Source organism: Lithobates pipiens, unplaced genomic scaffold, assembly GCF_037356315.1.
Source record: "Lithobates pipiens isolate NorthernLeopardFrog02 unplaced genomic scaffold, aLitPip1_a1.2 Scaffold_16, whole genome shotgun sequence".
In the NCBI taxonomy this organism is placed as follows: Eukaryota; Metazoa; Chordata; class Amphibia; order Anura; family Ranidae; genus Lithobates; species Lithobates pipiens.
Window position 1 is genome coordinate 219,052,331 of NW_027507748.1, and position 16,592 is coordinate 219,068,922.

A 16,592-nucleotide genomic window follows, 5' to 3' on the forward strand; every position below is an offset into this window, starting at 1 on the left:
AGCTGACAAAGTTGCCTTGGCTGCACTGAAATCCTAAGCTCTAGTATCAACCTTTCCTGAAATCTCATATTCAAGACTTTAAAACAGCTTCCATGTGAACCTAAACTGACTTTAGGGTCTCTGCTCCGGCATCTATGACCCCCATTTGGTGTGTTTCAGTGTGGGTGCAGATTGGGCTAAGAGTCTGCCTTGACCTCACGTAATTCACAGAAAAAGTAGCCTGGATGGAGTTAGGCTGAGGCAGCTATCACCTATAACATGCTGGGCTTTAATGGTGTGTGGTGGCTGAGCTTCCCCATGATAGGGAAATAAGGAAAGGGGAAATATTCTGTAGTGCAGCAGAGAAGACCTTGAAATTTGAGTGCAGCAGAAGTACAGTATTATCAGCTTCAAAAGGAAGTTAGGAAACCATTGGATTTCTGACAGATCACTGATTACTTGCATCATTTCTAAAGTGATAGAACACACAGAGATAGACATGTGTTGTTAACAGGGCAGGGCTAAAGCAAAAGTAGAGGAGACACCATGGGCGGAAGGGGTTCAGCTGGGGGTGCTAACCAAATTATCATCTGTACTGTGCAGGTTTTATCCATCAAACTGCACAGGTGTACCTTTGCAATCAATGGGATTCTGCTCTCAGTGAGGTCTGAGGTATAATGTGAGGTCCGTTCTGTGTGTCCTTTTACCATCCCCATTTATCTTACTTTCTGACTTCCACTTTATCATTTATTTTTTGAAAAGTGTACAGGAATTATACTCTACTTACCACAAACCACATTTCTAGCCCATCCTTGCACAACAGAACACCCAATGGGGTTGATTTACTAAAGGCAAATAGACTGTGCACCTTACAAGTGCAGTTGCACTCATTTTGCCGAGAGCTTAGTGAATGCGGTGAAGCTTCTCTTTGTAAAGAATATCCAATTGGGTGCAAAGAAAATAGAAAAACAAATGCATTTTTCCTTGCACATGATTGGATGCTGGAAAAAAGCAAAGCTTCACCACAAGCTGTGGCGAAAAATTGGTGCAAATGCACTAGCTAAGTAACAGTCTAAGCATGCAAATCATTCTATACTTTCTTCCAATATATGCAAGTCTATACTCCTCTTATTTATACAGGCCTAAACTGTAAAACAAAGCATGCCTGTTTGTGTTCGTCTTCATATTGTCAAAGCTAAATATTGTATAAGCACCTAGCCACTGTTAATATTCAACACCAATCTCCATCTGTACATTATCTACATGTTAAGTTGCTTTTGTACCACCTGCATGTGGAGCACATTACTTTTGGTATTTTTAATACAACATTTAGCCTATTTTGCCAATTTTTTTCAATTATTTGTATGTAAATGTTTTAAATCCGCATTTGCTTTCTTTTGTAATGTCAGATAAAAATGTTTTGTAATGAACTTGTGTGATGAAGAACAACTAGGTGGAAACCTTGCTATATTTTAGTGTGCTCCTTATGAATAATTCACTCTGGTTTAACCACAATATAGAACCTCCTCTATTCTGTTTAGTGTTTAGACTACAAAGTGGAAATCCTAGGACTGGTAGACAGTAACTGTCATTTGACAAATTATGGATTGCGCAAACTACCCAAACAAATATAAATAATAAATCTATAATATATAAATATCTACTGGTATCAGCTGTACTCAGTATTATAATTGTACACGAATCACATGCAAAACCTTGATAATACCACCTGTGTTACTTAGCTAGATTACCTACTATGAAGTGCTCCAAATCAATCTCAAACAAGCAACATAACCCCCCCCCCCCCCCCAAAAAAAAAAATAACCAAAAAAAACAAAAATACCCCCCAATGAGTTCATATGTAAGCTTCCTGATGATGCAGATGGGATTGCGAAACATGTAGAGGCTGCGGGAACCATTCACAACGCGAGTACCGGTAACAGGTGGACTAAGGAGAGGAGTTTATGGGAGAAAGGGGTCACCTGTAGAAAAACACACATTGGCTTAGAGCGCACCCTGATCCATGGCTGGATAAGCTTAGTGTCGGCTTGCTGACACTGGAACATGTGAGTTCAATCTGTTTTAAATATTTTTTATTAAACAAGTTGAAACATTTTACACTATGATGGTTCTACATGTTTTAATGAGTTTGAATAACCAGTGGATTGCTGACTGGAGAATAATCGGGTGTAAGGAGTGGTTATCCATTGAATGAACCAAAGGCAAGCTTCCATTTATTTCGGGTGAGTGGCCATTTCACAAGTTGGTGGTGGCACGAAGGGTGAATTGTGGTGTGGAGCTACGCACGTGAACATAGGAAGATTTAACTATTTATAAAGGAACTTTTGTTTTCACTCTGAATTGTGATAGGGGAGTTGCACCCCATTTCACACATATATTTTGGAACTGAGGTTATACACGGACTCATTTGGGGGATCTTTTTGTTTTTTTTTGGTTATTTGTTTTTTTTTGGGGGTTTTTATGTTGTTTGTTTGAGATTGATTTGGAGCACTTAAAGCGGAAGTCCGCCGGGAGTTTTTTTAAAAGCCAGCAGCTGCAAATACTGCAGCTGCTGACTTTTAAAATAGTGACACTTACCTGTCCAGCGCGCCCGCGATGTCGGCACCCGAAGCCGATCTCTCGATCATCTCTCGGGTGCTGCCGGCGCCATCTTGGGTATGGGAATCAGGAAGTGGAGCCTTTCGGCTTCGTTTCGCGGTTCCCTACTGTGCATGCGCGAGTCGCGCTGCGCAATAAGGATGGACCCGCTGCCTCTGGGATCTGTGTGTTTCCCAGCAGGCAGCGGGGGACTTTCGGAAAGGGGTGTAATCTACGCCCCTTTCTGCAGAGAGCTATCCCGGAAGTGGGTGCAGATACCTGTACTGTACAGGTACCTGCACCCCCCTCCCCCCTGAAAGGTGCCAATTGTGGCGCCGGAGGGGGGAAGGATTCCAATGAGCGGAAGGTCCACTTTAGGGTGGACCTCCGCTTTAATAGTAGGTAATCTAGCTAAATAACACAGGTGGTATTATCAAGGTTTTGCATGTGATTCATGTATAATTATAATACTGAGTACAGCTGATACTAGTAGATATTTATATATTATAGATTTATTATTTATATTTGTTTAGGTAGTTTGCTTAATCCATAATTTATCATCTTTTTATTCACCTCAAAGGAGGGGTTTATTTGATTGCAGCACACCATTATATAATATAATTTGAGCGCCGGTATTTTTTCTTATTATTTTAGTAACTGTCATTTTTCCACCTTATGGTGGCCCAGCTACTGTACGAGTGGATACGCAAGCTTTATCTGTCTAATTGCATTTTGGCATTGTTTCTTTGAATGTCAGAGCAACTTGTTGTGGTATTGATTTCAGGAATTTACTGGATACTAATATCACATTATTTGTGAAAGTGTTTTACCTTGACTTTGACCATTTTCATGTTTTGAGCCCTTTATATACTATATTTTCTTATTGTTTAGAGGTCACTCATTTGTAAATGACAGAATAAATATTTTGTTGCATAGCGGTATTTTTTTAGGTGAAAGAGTTTAGTATTTATAAGTTAAAAGGGTAGTGTATTTTGTTCTTTATGCAATGAAACAATGTGTCTGTAATATTCAAATTTGCAAATATGATTTGTTTAAACAATAAGAAAATATAGTATATAAAAGGACTCAAAACTGGGGAAAATGTCCCAATCAAGGTTAACAACATGTTTATAACACTTTAATAAATAACGAGATGAAAGATATTAAAACGTATTTTTTATGTATTATTTTCAGTGAGCCAGAGCTTGCCATAATAGTATACTGATATATATGTAATTTTTTTTTTCAACAGATCTAGGAGCTCCCTTCTTATACTGGGATCGTAATGAAAATGACAAGGCTTCCTACTGTGTGGAAACGCCATATGGATTCCAGTTGGATTTGGACTTTCTAAAATATGTTGATGATATCCAGAGTGGTCAGACTTTGAAGAAAATGTCTCTTAGCAGAAAACCAAGATCATCACGGCGCTCTACATCATCCTTAAGAAGCCTGTCCAGCCAAACTGGAATTTCGATTTCAACAGAGTCTTTGGATTATAGTGAGGATGGCACCTCATCAGACTCCGTTTTTTTTACAAGAGACGTTGTAGATAACAGCTATTCTGGTGCGGCCAAACAGGCATTGGGTTTAAGAAAGTCAAATCCAATATCGCCAACACCTTTGTTTAAACTTCTCCCGCCTCCATCAGCAAAGTCACTTCGGAATGCTCGTGTTGAGAAAGCACTTGAGAGTAGAAAAAAACAAGAGCAACTAATTGTAGACTATGAAAAAATACAGTCTTCCAATCTTTCTAAGCTTAGTTCTGCTAGTAGAAGTTCACCCAATCTCACCCAAGGATCTTTATCAACTTTGCAATATAATAAAAGTGGAGACAGACATGCAGTCCTAAGTCCAACCTCCATAGGATCTATGAAATTCAGTCCTGTGAATTCTGGAAGAAATACTCCAGCTGATAATTCTTCTTCAACTCATCTTCAGTATATTCGGGAGCAGATGGCTGTTTCATTGAAGCAGCTGAAAGACCTTGAAGAACAGGTAAAAGTAATTCCTCTCTTACAGAAGCAAATGTATACACTTGAAAGAGAGAAAAAGCAGCTTACAGATGAACTGGAGAAGCAGAGGGCATATGCCATTGGAATGCCATCGATTGCTAACTCTAGCCTCCATGATATTGATTTAAAGAAAAAGCTTGATGCTATATCTGAAAATGAGATTAAAACGGAAACTAAAAAATCTGAAATTAGATTAGAGTCTGGATTATCTAAGCCAAGTAAAATTACAGAGCTAAAAAGACTCACGGAGAAATTAAGTGATACAGATAGAAAAACAGGTCATGAAAAAACAGCAACTGACAAAACACTTGTTCGTTATCCAGCAGTGAAGGAAAAGTCCAGAAAGTCTGTATCAGTTGGGGAGAATATTCCTATGACAGAGTCTGTGTTTTACTATAGATCTCAACATGAAAAAAAAGATGCTGCCGTACAATATGCAACTGAAACATCAGATGTAGGTGTTTGGGTAATGGAACCATTATTAGGTCTGACATGCGAAGCCGAGAGGGAAATACAGATTTTGGAACATACAATAGAACATCAAAGAGCTGTTATCAAAATTCTTGAAAATAATCTTAAGGCTGCCTGTGATGAAATGGATGAGCTAAGGGTAGCTGTCTCCACCAGAACCATCATAAATGTGCAACCAAACCCTGTGGAAGCATTAGCAGATGCAAACGGTCCAAAACCATCTGAAGAATACTTACAAATGGTGGACACAAGAGCGCTTTTTGCTCCAGAAATGTCTGCAAGTGGCATTGGCAGTGATATTGAATTAAATAGATTAGATCATTTTGGAGATGAAGCTGTTGTGGATATGACTGAATGTAAAGAAATAAGCATAAGTGCACATTCTAAAGGACAGTTAATACCCAGTAGCTATGGATTTGACACCATAAGTGTACCGGTTTCTGAGCATGAACTGACAATCTTAGGCAGAGATGAGGTGGATAGTGCTGGCAATAACGATATCAAGTGTGCTCTATCTGATAAAGATATCAAAGATGGTGAAACATATGCCACTGGGGCTTATGCAGGAGAAAAGAACAAAGCGTTAATGCATCAGAGTTCGGAAGAGGATAATGCAGAGCGAGATACAGATGGAAGCAGGACATTAAAATCTTTAGATGAAGTCAGTAAGTAACTTTATTATTAAATCTGAAGCTTAAACCTTATATTTTGCCTTCCCTGGTTTACACATCCCCCCCTCCCCCTTCACCAACCTGCTAATGAAATGATTACATAAATCTGTTTTTAGTACATGCCTCATTTAGACCCGGTGATGTTATGACTAGTTCTGTTGTTTCTCTATGCAATCCAGGAAGATCATGGTTGGTGGTAGCAGTTGGCAGGTTGCTGTACTTGAAAACACAAAGCTGGCTAATGATGACTGAAAGAACCGAAATCGAATGAATGAAAGGGTGGGACAAGACCAATAAAGCAGGAAGAAAAGGGCTAGATGATTCTTATGTCATAAATTTTAATGCTCAGTGTGATAAGCTTACGATGTGCAGCTTGTCGACCGGCTCCTGTACATATACATCGGCAGGTTAAAGATGGATATCTTGGTAACGGCAACAGCTGCTACAATAAACGAGGTATCCATCTTTTCAGTGGGCAGTCCTGTTTACGATAATGGTTATCTCTGCGGCGGATTTGCAGCGAGATCACCATTATTGGCGGTGGGAGAGGGCCCCCCGCTGCTTTCCTGCTCCCTCCGTCGCTTACTCGCTTACCGGAGCCTCCGGCAACGGCGGAGGCGATGGGGACCTGTCCGTGGCTGGGTATGGAGATGAGTGAGGGGAAGATCCATACCATAGAAGGACGGAAGCGACGTCAAAACGTCACTTCCGTCCATACGTCTTAAAGGCCATTTTTTGTTGTCATTTTTTCAAATGACAAATTTTTTATTTTTTTGCATTGAAGTCCAAATATGAGATCTGAGGACTTTTTGACACCAGATCTCATATTTAAGAGGACCTGTCATGCTTTTTTCTATTAGAAGGGATGTTTACATTCCTTGTAATAGGAATAAAAGTGAGCCTTTTTTTTTTTTTTAAAACAGTGTAAAAATAAATAAAATAAAGTAAAATAAAGAAGAATTTTTTTTAAAGTGTCCCATCCCAACGAGCTTGCACACAGAAGCGAACGCATACGTGAGTAGCGCCCGCATATGAAAACGGTGTTCAAACCACATATGTGAGGTATCGTCGCAATCATTAGAGTGAGAGCAATAATTCTAGCCCTAGACCTTCTCTGTAACTCAAAACATGCAACCTGTAGAATTTCTTAAACGTCCCCTATGGAGATTTTTAAGGGTGAAGCATGACATGTTGGGTATCAATTTACTCGGCGTAACTTTATCTTTTACACTATAAAAAAAATTGTGCTAACTTTACTGTTGTGTTATTTTTTTATTCAAAAAAGTGTTTTTTTTTCCAAAAAAATGCGCTTGTAAGACCGCTGTGCAAATACGGTGTGACAAAAAGTATTGCAATGACCGCCATTTTATTCTCTAGGGTGTTAGAGAAAAAAAATGTATAATGTTTGGGTGATCTAAGAAATTTTCTAGCAAAAAAAACTTGTTTGTAACTTGTAAACACCGAGACTGAAAAAGAGGCTTGGTCTTTAAAGTTGTTGTAAACCTTTTACAACCACTTTAAACTACAGGCAAGCCTATAATTAAGCTTGCCTGTAGCTGCACTGGATATCTCCTAAACCTGCATGGTTTAGGAGATATCCCTGTATTTGCATGTGCCGACGTCATGCGGCACATGCCCACTTAAGCCAACTGAAGCAATAGAAGTATGTGCCGTTGCTTCAGTTGTACTGTGCCATTTGCGGCGTCTCCCGCACTGGAGTGACGCCATCACGGCTCCCGCCAATCACAGGGCCGGAGGCATGATACCCAGAAGCAAGCCCCGGGCGACATGTCAGCAGCCTGAGGGGGAGACGTGGATGGTTGCAGGGGATTCATTCTCAGGTAAGTAATTCATAATGAGCTAGCATGCTATGCATACTAGCTCTTTGTGCCTTTATCTTGCAGGGTGTGTTTTTATTTATTTTTTTGCAGGAGGGTATACTTCCTCTTTAAGTGATTAAATCAATGTAGAAAATTTCAGTACAAAAGAGGTGCCTGTGCAAATGAGCAGAGAAGGTAGTGCTAACGTTTAACTTTAAAGTGGTTGTAAACCTCTGAAACGAACAGAGCATATCCCTCCATAGTGGGTTTTAGCCTCAATCCAAAGCATTGACTGTGATTTCTGTCTCTTCCCTCTGCTTTCCACATTAGTCACTTTTGACAGGATATCTCGATTTAACCCAGTCCACAGTATCTTGACAAACAGCACAGAGAATTTGACTGAAAGCCTCAGCTGTGCCTGTTTCTCTATGAGACTGTGTGTAGAGGGAGTGTATCCTTACCCTCCACTCAGGCATCGAATTACACTTAGCCCCCCACTCTTCGCTGTGCTGTGACATCAAATCCCTGCCCCTTGCCTGCGGGAGCTGAGAAATAGCTTTTGATTTGTGTGTTTTAGAAGGCTGCAGAGAAGAGAGGGCTGCAGATAAACAGGCATAACTTATGAAGAAGGATTTGTTTAATCTCTGCATATCACCTGAGGATAGTCACCTCAGTGGGTATATGTGAGAGTTTGCAATAACTTTAAATACATTACTATTACTAGTACATGGTATTTTTATAGAAGACTGACATTATGAAGCTTATTACTTATACAATATATACAATATATCTATTATTAACTTGCTAGTTCTTCCATCCCATATGTGCTGATTAAATGCACTATATATAAAAATTGCCCACCGTTTATTTTAAACTAAAACATTCCCTGTAGACCACTGAATTTACTTAATATATTTCTTTGTGGTTGAGGTATTTATTGCATCTTAGTTCTACCTTTCCCAGGTGTACAGCTAATAAAAAGGCAATTAAGACAATCTATATTGGTTTTCATTAATTTTATTTTCAAATTATTAATTAAATTGCTATTTCATTTGTAACTTTTTTTTATTCCACAACATGTTTTATTACAGGATGTAATTATGCCTCCAATTGCCATCCCTGGGTCCAATGGGAGTGTCTCAGTAGAAACTGCGGGATTTTCCTTGAACAGTGGAATGGCAGCTGGCAGGGTTTTAACCATGAAATCAGGAAAAGTAGTGAGAACTGTGTACTCAGAATCTCCAGGTGTTCTGATATGCAGACGAGTCCTGGGTTTATGGGTCCAAAGTCTGGCCTCACCCCCTCCTGCATCCTAAGCCTCACTTAAGACCCCATGAACACAGGGCGCTAGCTAACCTCTCCTAAATGCCTTTCCTTTTTTTACACTTAACGCGTGTAAACTTGTGTAAATGCGTTTAGATGCATTTAGACGTGTCAAGTGCTTGAGAATTCTGGCCATTGGAATGAATTAACACTCAGGCACTTGGCACGCTTAGCGTTAATGCGCGTTTACACACACCAAACATGTTTTCTGCCGAGACACAACTGTTTCTGGAAGCGCTGGCAATGGGTTTTTTTATGCCTATAAATGCTTATGTGTGCATGGACACAACATGGAAAGACGAAAAAAAAAAATCAAATTTCTTCATCAATTTAGGCTAATATGTATTCTGCTACATATTTTTTATAAAAAAAAGAATCCCAATAAGTGTATAATGATTGGTCTGCGCAAAAGTTATCGCTTCTACAAACTATGGGATACCTCTTTTTTTTTCTGACAGGGAAGAACTGTGTTCTTCCCTGTCAGAACGGGGGATCTGCCTTGTTTACATCACTGTTCACCGTTCTGTCTCTCCGTGAAGCGATCGCTGTGTATTGCACAAAATGAAGTGCAATAGAGCCAACCTGCCACAGTATATGTACTGTAGCCTGTTGGCAAGTGGTTAAAAACAGTGTATATGCAGGAGCTCTTAGCCACATTAATGGACCAATAATAAGACTTAGATGAGAGAGGAGAAAGTTTGTTCACTCAGGAATATGCGTAGCAGAGGAAATTGGGCATTCTGGGCATCTGGAAAGCTTAAAGTGTTTATAACCCTAAAAAAATATATATATATATCCTGTTCCTATAAAGCATGCATAACAGCACAGTGCTTGTGCTGTGTAATTTGCACCATTGTATAACCTACAATACCTGGCTGATCCTGCCTGGTTCTGCCCACCCCCCCTGTAAACTGACCACATTTATCATGGCTGCTGAGCCCTGACACCGTGGTCAGTTTTTGTGCATCCGTTTATCCGTTGTCTCTCCTCTGTACCCCCCCTCTCACCAATGACCTACTAACTTCTAAAACCAATGGCCATTACTCCATACTCATACTCTTAGCCCTTGTACACACGGTCAGACATTCCGACAACAAAATCCGTCGGATTTTGTCCGACAGATTTTGTTCGAAACTTGTGTTGCATACACACGGTCGGACAAAGTTGTCGGGAAATCCGATTGTACGTAACATGATGACGTTATTTCATTATGACGGGACTACGTTCAGGCTAGTAGCCAATAGCTTTAGTCTAGGAATTTGATCTGAGCATGCGTGGCACTTTGTCCGATCGGAATTCTCTACACACAGTCGGATCATGTTGTTGTAAATTTTTATAGCCCAGCTCTAAAACTTTGTCCGTTGGATATTCTGACAATGGAGCCCACACACAGTTGGAATATCCGACAACACGGTCCGATCAGACATTTTCCGTCGGAATGTCCGACCGTGTGTACAAGGGCTTAGACCTCTCTGCTGCCTTCAACACAGTTTACCACCTGCTCCTCCTCAGCAAACTACACTCCCTTGGTTTCTGTGATTCTGCTTTATCCTGGTTCTCCTCCTACCTATCTCACCACACTTTCAGTGTCACTTAGAACTCCATCTCCTCCGCTCCTCTTCCTCTCTCTGTTGGGGGTACCCCAAGGCTCTGTCATTGGGCCCTCCTATTCTCGCTCTATACCTCTTCCCTGGGCCAGTTGATAACCTCTCATGGCTTCCAATACCACCTCTATGCCGATGACACCCAGATCTATCTCTCCACTCCTCAACTCACCCCCTCAATCTCCTCACAGATCTCAAACTTACTGAATGACATATGGATGGAAGTCCAGTAAATGAAGTGAAAATGGTGACTTAATCAAATTTTTCTGTGCAAACAGAAACACCAGTGCTTGTGAACCTCCACCACACAACACAACACACAACAAATCAACCTCCAGACATCCATGGCAGGAATCAGCTGTGATTAAAATGAGGACAAGTCAAACGATCCAAGGGCAGACCAGTAAGCAGCAATCACGATCCCAATGAAAAAGGAAAACTCACCATAGCTTATTAAAAAGATTGGATCGAGCCGCGCTTATGCAATACGGGAAGCAGAAGGGGTACAAAGAACGAAAAACATCCAAATATCAATATATACAGGTTGCAGCCCCCCAACCAGGAAATCCCCGTAAGGGTCTTTCAAAATAATTAATAATCTCAAGAGAATATGGGGTGTCCGGCGCTACCTATTCTCAAAGATGAGTACCACCCTTATTTCCACTAGACACAATATTACCACAAGACAGTAGGTTAATCGTTATAAATTTGTTGGAAACAATCGAATCCTCACCAAAAAATACAATAAACTGTGCATAAAGGGACTACAGAAAATCTTATAAAGTGCTTTGTGCAAGGATAAGTGCTACATATAATACTTGTTGTGAATCACATGCAATTCACACAATTCCCTATATGTGTTATATTATTCAGCATTCATAAACTACAAAAAATTAGGCTATGGTGCAACCTCATGAAAAACCAAAAACAATATGGCTATAAAAAAATTTCTATAGGCACCAGACCCCAAACCTCATGTGCAAAATAGCAAGATAATTTTACCAAATATATGCATATACAATACCGTAAATATCAACCAGGGTATTTATATATTATATACAGAAAGGGGAAAAGGATTATATATATATATAATTATGTGCATAAAAAATAAATTTAAATCAGAAATAAAAAGTTGTTCAAAAACAACATTAAGCAAACAATAGAGCAAAAAAGTGATAAAACAAAAAAAGGGGAGAAAAAGAAAAAAACACAAAAAGAGTCTATTAATGTCCACATGTGAAAAAAAAGGAGAAGAAAAAATAAAAAATGGAAAAAATCATCAAACAAAATCCTTGATTGTGCAAATCCAGCAGGAATAAGGTGACTTTTGTGCTTGTGACTGAATTCTCCGGGTGACTGTGTGCTCCCCCACAAGGTTCCCCACTCACCAGAACGATACACCCCTGCAGAGGTAATAAGCATTCAGATCAGTCTTTATGTGATTCCAAACTTTCAAATCCGTATACGATGCGATTGCTCCAAGAAATACACCCCTCCCGGGGTACTCCACTTTTAAATGCGAACCCAGTTTTCAGGCACCATATGCGCAATCCAAAGAAAGGAGGGAGTCCAATTTAGTCCTCATAAAGACTGATCTGAAGGCTTATTACCCCTGCAGGGGTGTATCGTTCTGGTGAGTGGGGAACCTTATGGGGGAGCACACAGTCACCTGGAGAATTCAGTCACAAGCACAAAAGTCACCTTATTCCTGCTGGATTTGCACAATCAAGGATTTTGTTTGATGATTTTTTCCATTTTTTATTTTTTCTTCTTTTTTTTTCACGTGTGGACATTAATAGACTCTTTTTGTGTTTTTTCTTTTTCTTCCTTTTTTTGTTTTATCACTTTTTTGCTCTATTGTTTGCTTAATGTTGTTTTTGAACAACTTTTTATTTCTGATTTAAATTTATTTTTTATGCACATAATTATATATATATAAAATCCTTTTCCCCTTTCTGTATATAATATATAAATACCCTGGTTGATATTTATTGTATATGCATATATTTGGTAAAATTATCTTGCTATTTTGCACATGAGGTTTGGGGTCTGGTGCCTATAGAAACATTTTTATAGCCATATTGTTTTTGGTTTTTCATGAGGTTGCACCATAGCCTAATTTTTTGTAGTTTATGAATGCTGAATAATATAACACATATAGGGAATTGTGTGAATTGCATGTGATTCACAACAAGTATTATATGTAGCACTTATCCTTGCACAAAGCACTTTATAAGATTTTCTGTAGTCCCTTTATGCACAGTTTATTGTATTTTTTGGTGAGGATTCGATTGTTTCCAACAAATTTATAACGATTAACCTACTGTCTTGTGGTAATATTGTGTCTAGTGGAAATAAGGGTGGTACTCATCTTTGATAATAGGTAGCGCCGGACACCCCATATTCTCTTGAGATTATTAATCACCATAGCTTATGTCCATAAAACACAGTTTATTTTATAAGCAAAAATATTGCACTTACATTTGTAGAAATATTAAAAGCTCATAAAGAAATTCCGGCCAGCTAGCACACACCCGTCCTAGACAGCGATGAAGTCAGCATGTCACCCTCCCGATGTCCGTTTCGTCAAAGAGTGACTTAGTAATGGGGAACCTAGGACGGGTGTGTGCCGGCATTTCTTTATGAGCTTTTAATATTTCTACAAATGTAAGTGCAATATTTTTGCTTATAAAATAAACTGTGTTTTATGGACTTACACTATGGTGAGTTTTCCTTTTTCATCGTTTGGCTTGTCCTCATTTTAATCACAGCTGATTCCTGCCATGGATGTCTGGAGGTTGATTTGACGCCACAGATTTAATACTACAGGCCCTGTATCGCTTACCCTCCGGTAAGCGCATATGTTGTGTGGTGGAGGTTCACAAGCACTGGTGTTTCTGTTTGCACAGAAGAATTTGATTAAGTCACCATTTTCACTTCATTCACTGGACTTTTGATATAATTACTTTATTTCTTTCATTTTAGGATTTATTATTGTTATCACGTTTTTATCACGTATTACACATTTATTTAATCACATGTTCATTCATGAGTATGATTTTATATTTATTATGGTGATTTTTTGGTGTCATTTATTGTCATATATTATTACATTATTTTAGCTTAACTTTATGCGCAGCTATATTCTATGTTTTGGTTATGGTGTTTGTAGATATCTTACAAATTTGAGCTGCAGCTATATTCTTAGTGATTTATTTATTTAGTTTTTAGCGCGGTATCTAACCCCTTATTTTTCTGTCTAAAACGGAGCTTGCAATATTTCCTCCTTCTCGGTCCCCATCACATGACTTTACCATAAAGATCAACAGCACAACCATTGATCCCTCCCCACACATGCCAGGATGCTGGGTGTAATCCTTGACTCTGACCTCTCCTTCAGCCCCTACATCCAATCGCTGGCTAAATCCTGCCTCCTTAACCTCCGCAACATCTCCAGAATTTGACCCTTCCTGACTAATGACACCACGAAGCAACTTATTCACTCCTTGATTATTTCCCACCTTGACTACTGCAACTCTTTCCTTTACGGCCTACACTTACACAGGCTATCCCCCTTTCAGTCTATTATGAATGCTGCTACTAGACTAATACACCTCATTAATCAATCCGTGACTGCTGCCCCACTCTGCCAATCCCTTCACTGGCTTTCCCTACCCCACCATATAAAATTCTAAATGCTAATGACAACATACAAGGCCACCCACAATATTGCCCCCAGCTACATCACCAACCTCATCTGCAGATATCGCCCAAATCGTCCCCTCCGCTCCTCCCAGGACCTCCTGCTCTCTAGCTCCCTTGTTACCTCTTCCCATGCTCACATTCAGGACGTCTTCAGAGCCTCTCCCATCCTCTGGAATTCCCTGCTCTGGTGTATCCGATCAGCCCCTAACCTGTCCACCTTCCCTGATCCCTGAAAACTCACTTATTCAGGGAAGTCTATCCCACTCCCACCTAACAACTGTCCCCGAGCCACCCCCCATCAAATCATTCCCTACATGTTACCTTTTGTACCACCACCCCCTCCCTTTAGAATGTAAGGTCTACGAGCAGGGCCCTCCTGTCCCTTCTGTAATAAACTGTACTGTGATTGTGTTGTCCCCCCTCTACATTGTAAAGCACTGCGTAAACTGTTGGCACTATATAAATTGTGTATAATAATAATAATATTCATACAATCCCCTCTGTTAGATAACGTTATGTGCCCCACTGTATGTGCTTTATAAAAAATATGCCGATTTTAGAGCGCCTCTCAGTGCTCACGTGACCGCCAGCAATTCTCCTCCTCTAACCCTCCCCCCCCCCGATATAAGTGGGAGTTCTCGGCCCCTTGTACTGTAGTTGTCAGACTGCGAGAGGGGAGAGATGAGCGGTCACATGAGCGCTGGGAGGTACTCTGAATAAAAAATCTGCATTTTTTAAATAAAGCAGATACAGTGGGGCACATAATGGTATCAAACAGAGGGGGTTGTACGATCATGACAAAGTGGCTTTTACAACTAAGAACAGGCCTGATTTGCATGCTCTCAGAGGTGCGTGTGCTTACAGCTATGGATGAATAGGAACTTTCCACTGCATGTTTACTACTATCTGTTATCGGCTATAGAAAAGGCAACATACAGTATATTGGTATATTGCAATATGTTTAAGCTGCTATGTTATGATCTTTTTCTTTCTTTCTATTCTAGTTATGAGTTGCGCTCAGGTTCTTGCCAGCTAAGTATTAAAAGCACTGAAGATGTCAAGTGGATAGTGGCCTCAGGAGTAATTTCATTGAACACATTACTGATTCTCATATGTTTCCCATGGTAGTGAAGACCATATTTTCCAGTTACTGATGTGTTTCTAATATCTTTGTAATATACTTATGTGCTTCACTGTATTCACTGTATTCTTGTTGGAATGCTTATAAAATCTATCAGGTGTTAAACCAAATCATGTCTCTTGTACATATTACAAAACATCTTCCCAACCCTAGCGTTAGATGCACTAGCAGATTTAGATCGACTTGACTAACAAATTAAAGCTGAACACCAGCTAACACTTTTTAAGCAGTTAAAGCAGCATGTTTTTTCCCTTTGGGATAAAGGTTTTACATAAATGAATAAAAGCTGATTGTTGTAAGCACCCATGTCTTTTTTTGGAAACTGCAGCACAAAAATCCTTCTTAGCCCTTGTACACACGGTCGGACATTCCGACAACAAAATCCGACGGATTTTGTCCGAAACTTGTGTTGCATACACACGGTGGGACAAAGTTGTCGGAAAATCTGATCGTACATAACGTGATGACGTTATTTCGTTACGACGGGACTACGTTCAGGCTAGTAGCCAATAGCTTTGGTCTAGGAATTTGATCATGAGCATGCGTGGCACTTTGTCCGATCGGAATTATCTACACACAATCGGACAAAGTCAGATCGGATCATGTTGTCGGAAAGTTTTATAGCCCAGCTCTTAGATATTCCGACGGAAACAGTCCGATGGAGCCCACACACAGTCGGATTATCCAACAACACGGTCCGATCGGATATTTTCCGTCAGAATGTCCGACCGTGTGTACAAGGGCTTAGGGCTTGTTCACACTTGACTAAATTTCTAACGCTTAACAAGCGCTCCTATTGCGTTAGTAGGGGTGTTAGACTCATGTTAATGAGCTATAGTATGGGTGTTAGACTGGCGTCAATGAGCTTTAGTATGGGCGATAGAGTGGCATTTTACAAGCGTTACTGACAACTGTAAAATGCTCCCCAAATGCCCAATGAGCAGTTTTGAAGCATTTGATGAGCTTTAAGGTAAGTTAAAACTGCTCTACAAACACCTATTCCATTACAATTAATAAACTAACCTTAACAATCAATGGAGTTGATTATAAGTGTGGTATTTGCATTTGGAATGTATTACTGTGAACCTACATCATGCATTCCAAGGAGCAGTCCATGCAAGTGAAACAGGCCATTATAAGGTTTCAAAAATTAAACAAATCCACCAGGGAGATAGCAGCAACATTAGGAGTGGTCAAATCAACTGTTTGGTACATTCTGAGGAAAAAGAACACACTGGGGAGCTCATCAACATAAAAGGCCTGGA

General features: G+C 39.8%; 1 protein-coding gene across 2 annotated transcripts in view; it reads left to right on the top strand.

The window, feature by feature from the left end:
• LOC143982389 (KN motif and ankyrin repeat domains 1-like) overlaps window positions 1–15,626 on the top strand; it is a 30,454-nt gene extending 14,828 nt beyond the window's left edge. Inside the window, exons 3-4 of one of the 2 annotated variants that reach the window (XM_077481058.1) lie at window positions 3,830–5,724; window positions 15,191–15,626. In XM_077481058.1, coding sequence (XP_077337184.1) covers window positions 3,830–5,724; window positions 15,191–15,196 — 1,901 coding nt within the window. In that variant the 3' untranslated portion in view covers window positions 15,197–15,626. Of the gene's footprint in view, window positions 1–3,829; window positions 5,729–15,190 lie in introns of both variants that reach the window. The other variant, XM_077481057.1, reaches the window with a different exon arrangement.
• Window positions 15,627–16,592: the final 966 nt, after the last annotated feature.